General features: G+C 33.5%; 1 protein-coding gene across 7 annotated transcripts in view; it reads left to right on the top strand.

The window, feature by feature from the left end:
* Window positions 1-5,000, top strand: part of LOC113804395 (outer mitochondrial transmembrane helix translocase) — a 10,444-nt gene that overhangs the window by 4,770 nt on the left and 674 nt on the right. For 6 of the 7 annotated variants that reach the window (XM_027355265.2, XM_027355264.2, XM_027355263.2 and 3 more), the window contains exons 5-8: window positions 270-470; window positions 716-912; window positions 1,028-1,200; window positions 1,461-5,000. The exon at window positions 1,461-5,000 is cut by the window's right edge and continues 674 nt beyond it. In XM_027355265.2, the coding sequence (XP_027211066.1) occupies window positions 270-470; window positions 716-912; window positions 1,028-1,200; window positions 1,461-1,611 (722 nt within the window). In that variant the 3' untranslated portion in view covers window positions 1,612-5,000. The remainder of the gene's footprint in view (window positions 1-269; window positions 471-715; window positions 913-1,027; window positions 1,201-1,460) is intronic. The other variant, XM_027355266.2, reaches the window with a different exon arrangement.

Genomic DNA, 5,000 nt, shown 5'->3' with positions numbered 1-5,000 from the left:
TGAATTGTCCAGATAAGTTGAACAGGGTTCAGAACATTTTTTCTGACTAGTTTGCTCATCGGTGTAAGTTGGATGATGAGTTCTGAAGTCATCTGAATTAGAAGAAATGCCATAACACAAGCGTTCTTGTTGTTTATACAGCAGAAGTATAATACATATTTCATTAATTAAGTATATTTATATATGTTTTTATTGTCTCAAAGCCCAATGCAAGTTGCTTTTGGAAATGTTCTTAAAGCACAAGAGACCTTAAATGTTGTTCTTTTTAGGTGTATTACTGCATGGTCCTCCTGGCTGCGGCAAAACTTTGTTGGCCCGTGCAGTGGCCAGGGAAGCTGGAGCGCGCTTCATCAATTTGGATGTGGCGGCACTCACAGACAAGTGGTACGGTGAATCGCAGAAGCTCTCAGCTGCAGTATTCTCTCTAGCTTCCAAAATCCAGCCCTGCATTATCTTCATTGATGAAATTGGTTAGTCAAGTGGTTTTTATTATCTATGAAATGTATATTTCAGTGTTTAACAAGTTTTGATGTCTTGAGTGTATGCATATTCATGAATGCTAGGAGTAAACAGTTAAGTGTAAAATCCAGTTTTAGGTTGTTTTCCTCCAAGGACTATTTTTCCATATTATTGTTCTCTCCACATCCACTTGTTTCTGATATCAGTGTAATTACGAAGGGCACATTAATTCAATCTCAGAACTCCAACCCTACAGATTCATTCTTGCGAGTACGAGCCACAGGTGATCATGAAGCTACTGCTATGATGAAAGCTCAGTTCCTGCAGCAGTGGGATGGCCTTGCTACGGACAACAGTCGTTTTGTAGTGGTGATGGGGGCCACCAATAGACCTCAGGACGTGGACAGAGCCATTCTGCGCCGCATGCCCGCAGCCTTCCACATTCCATTGCCAGTCAGTTCTATTAATTATTATTACTTTTTTTTAATGAAACTATGGACATATTTAGCAATAGACTTTGTATATTTCACAAGACATTTAACATGATCTTATTAACTTGTCATTTTAGGGTTTGGAGCAGCGTAAGGAGATACTGCAGCTTGTGTTACGTGATGAACAACTGTCAGCTGATGCAAATATTGCAGTACTTGCCAGGGACACAGAGACTTTTTCTGGATCAGATCTCATGGAGTTGTGCCGTACTGCAGCTGTCTACAGGTTGCGACATCTGCTGGATGACCCGTAAGTTTACTGGAATTGTCTTGTTGTATGGTTGTACATATAGACAGTTTAGTGTTTATACTGAATAGAATAGAATATCACATGCCAAATAACAGTCATTATAAGAATTACCATTTGAAGAACAACCTCTTTAGTGGATATTGAATTTGAATCTTGTCTTATATCAGCAGACAATGAAAAAAGGTTATAAACAAAACATGTTCCTGACTGTTGATAGCACTCTGTCTGATGATAAACTGACCATATATGATGTGTTTCAGAAGCTCTGAGAGCTCACAAGCATGCAGTATAGAGTCTGAGCCGTTACGACCTATTACAATGGCCGACTTTAAACAGGCGCTGGGGAAGATGCAGGGCTCGAGTGTATACAATAGACAGGCTGAAACTCTACTTAAGATGGACTTGGACTGAGTGAGATTATATAAAAACATGAGAGTTAGATAAAGAAGAAAATGAGAGTATGGTTGAGTGACCAAGTGGTCCTTCATCAATCAAAGACCTCAGAGGGATTTAGTCTTAATAGTGTCAGCTGGGATAGAAAATAGAGCATTAGTGGTGCATCTAGATTACCTGCAGTTGCCATGGGTTTTGGCTGATGATTGCTGCTTGTACTGTGGCGCAGTGTGCTGGTGTATTCAGGTGTTTTGAGAAGCATATACTGAAATTTAGAGGAATTCACATTCAAGAGTGCTTCTGAAGATACAGTTTTAAGTTTCAGGAATAAGTGCCCCATCAGTTATGTTATTCAGTGTAATGTATTTTATATAACTTTGTTTATATATATATGTATATATATATATATATATATATATATATATATATATATATATATATACACACACACACATATATACATATACATATATATTTATATTTATATAAACATATATAAATACAAGAAAATATATATATGTATACATATATATACACATATATACACACATATATAGACATATATATATGCATATGTGTATATATACTTATGTATATATATTTGTATGTATATGTACACTTATGTATATATATTTGTAAGTATATGTATATATATATGGGTACATGTACAAATGTATTTTTATGTCTGCATCATGTAGGTTTGGTTGGATGGCGTGTCTAAGTGTAGGCATAGGTGTGGGTTTATGCATGCATGAATATGAGCACATTTGTGTGTGTGTGTGTGTTTTTTTGTGTGTGTTTGTGTGTTTTTTGTGTGTTTTTTGTGTGTTTGTGTGTGTTTGTGTGTGTTTGTGTGTGTTTGTGTGTGTTTGTGTGTGTTTGTGTGTGTTTGTGTGTGTTTGTGTGTGTGTGTGTGTGTGTGTGTGTGTGTGTGTGTGTGTGTGTGTGTGTGTGTGTGTGTGTGTGTGTGTGTGTGTGTGTGTGTGTGTGTTTATGTGTATGTGTGTGTGTGCATATATATATACATATATATAATGTATATGTATATATATATATATATATATATATATATATATATATATATATATATATATATTTATTTATATTTATATTATATATATATATACATATATTATGCTTGTACATATATTTATGTATATATACATGTATCAGAATTGGACAGTTGCCAAGAATTTTTTATGGAACATAGAAGAGCATAGATAGGCTGTATGTAAAGCCTTTAACTGTCAAGGAATAAATAAGAACCTGCTCTAAAGTGCCTCTGTGTATATTGCAGTAGATGCATAAATACTCTTGTATATATAAGTTGATTACTATAAAGCAGCATTTTAATAGCTACCATGCCAACAGCTGCTCTCTACAAAGTTAATTGCACTCTTCTTTATTACCATTTTACCTTTTTTTCTTCTTTTTTTTTTACTTTGCTTTATACTTCACTCAAAATCAGTGAAGCTAAAGCTTAGATAATGAGAAAATGTCAAAGTAAATGATTGTATACACAAACTTGAAGTATGATGAAACTAAGGTGTGATTAAGAGAGAAGATGGGTGTTTTTTGGGTCAAAAGAATATGTAAAGTATTAAGAAGCTAAATATCATTATGATTTTGCATTATGAGAATTGTAATTATCAGCTATGTTTCTCACAGGTCTATCACAAGTTGAGCACTGGATCCACATAGAAGAGTGGCATGTTAGAGTTTATTAAACTGTGAAAAGATGCTTAATGAGGCTAACATCAGGGGATTCTATGGTTGTATTGGCTCCACATACTTTTTTGCAGCATGCAGTTTCTTCAGTATATTGAGAACAAACAGGGGTTTGTGAGAAGTGCCTATACAATTCAGAACTGCTAGAGTTGGCATTTGTCCAGTTTTGGCACTAAGGTTCACATTTGTATAAGTGTGGTTGGTTGGGTGCATTAAGCATGCATGCGTATGTGCATGTGTGTGTGTGTGTGAATGTGCATGTGTGTGTGAGTATGCATGTGCGTGTGCAAATACATGCATGTATGCATATTCCTGTATATAATGCATGTGAGTGAGTGTAGGTATTTTTCTTTCGTTCATTCATTCTTTAAGTTTGTATAAATGTATTTACATCATTTGTAAATATCATAGGAACATCTGATCAATATTTGCATATATATTTGTATATATAGTTTTGTTTCCAAATATTTGAGTTGTTTTTTTTTCAGTCTTTCCTTTTCCTTTTGAAGAAGAAAACAGTGTGACCAGCATTTTGGTAGTGAAATCAGTCAAAATTTGATCAAGTGTCCATGTGTCTTCATTCAAGGCTGCAACATTTGTTACTTTTCTTGTTTCTAGCCTTGATCATTTTACACATCATTAGAATATTCATAATGTTTACTCTTCATTTTGAAAGTTAGCCTTCATAGAGGAGCAATACCAAAGCTGAAAGCAAGATTTACTTTAAGTGAATTCAGGAAGGAAGCCACAGCATGTTGTGCACATCCATATAACCTGCACTTTATTAGAGGTCTAGGGTAGGGATCTCTTGGTGCAGACGTTCTGGCATTTTCAAGAAATATTACTTTTCTCAACAGGAAAAGAATTCCTGGATTTCTTTTCAGACTTAAACTATTTTGTCCTGTTTTATTACTGTTGATATTAATGATAGCATACGTTGTGATTATTTTAATGTTTTTGTTATTTGATCTCTAATTTCTGTAATTATTTGTTTATGCAAGTATTCTTTCATTGCATAATAACTGAAATGATGTCAGTTGAAAAAGTATTATTGTTAGATGATTTGAAATGATCCTTCACTAAAAACCCCTTTTCAGCTTAGTTAAGGGAATTTGGTAGCTCTCAAGGGCCAAGTGTAGATTTTAAAATGTGGTGGGCCATTTTCAAAGGGTTGTAGATTGTTAACTTTTACAATAGTCAATTCAGACCAACGTCATACAGCATAACAGAAGCGACATAGTCTGCTAATACCGATTTTCTATTCTATTTATATATTTTTTTTATTTCTAGATTTTGTCACAGTCCCTTGCATTTCTACTAATATGCTCATGCATATAAAATGAATATACATATGATGTATAATATATAATTTATGATGCATAATATATAGTATGTACTATACTATGATACATATATGTATATATATATATATATATATATATATATATATATATATATATATATATATATATATATATATATATATATATATGCATGCATGTATGCATGTATTTTATGTATACATGGAAACATGCAAAATAGATACATAGATGATTGATTATGATCATTATGACTTTTTTTCACAAGAATTTAATCCAGATATTAGCTAATGATGAATTGTTACCAGACTGGTCTATATGTGTAATATGTGTGTGCATGTCTGCATGCATGCGTGTGTG

This window comes from Penaeus vannamei, chromosome 11, assembly GCF_042767895.1.
Source record: "Penaeus vannamei isolate JL-2024 chromosome 11, ASM4276789v1, whole genome shotgun sequence".
Taxonomy (NCBI): Eukaryota; Metazoa; Arthropoda; class Malacostraca; order Decapoda; family Penaeidae; genus Penaeus; species Penaeus vannamei.
Note: the sequence above shows the minus strand (reverse complement) of the source record. Positions and strands in the feature narration are given on the sequence as shown.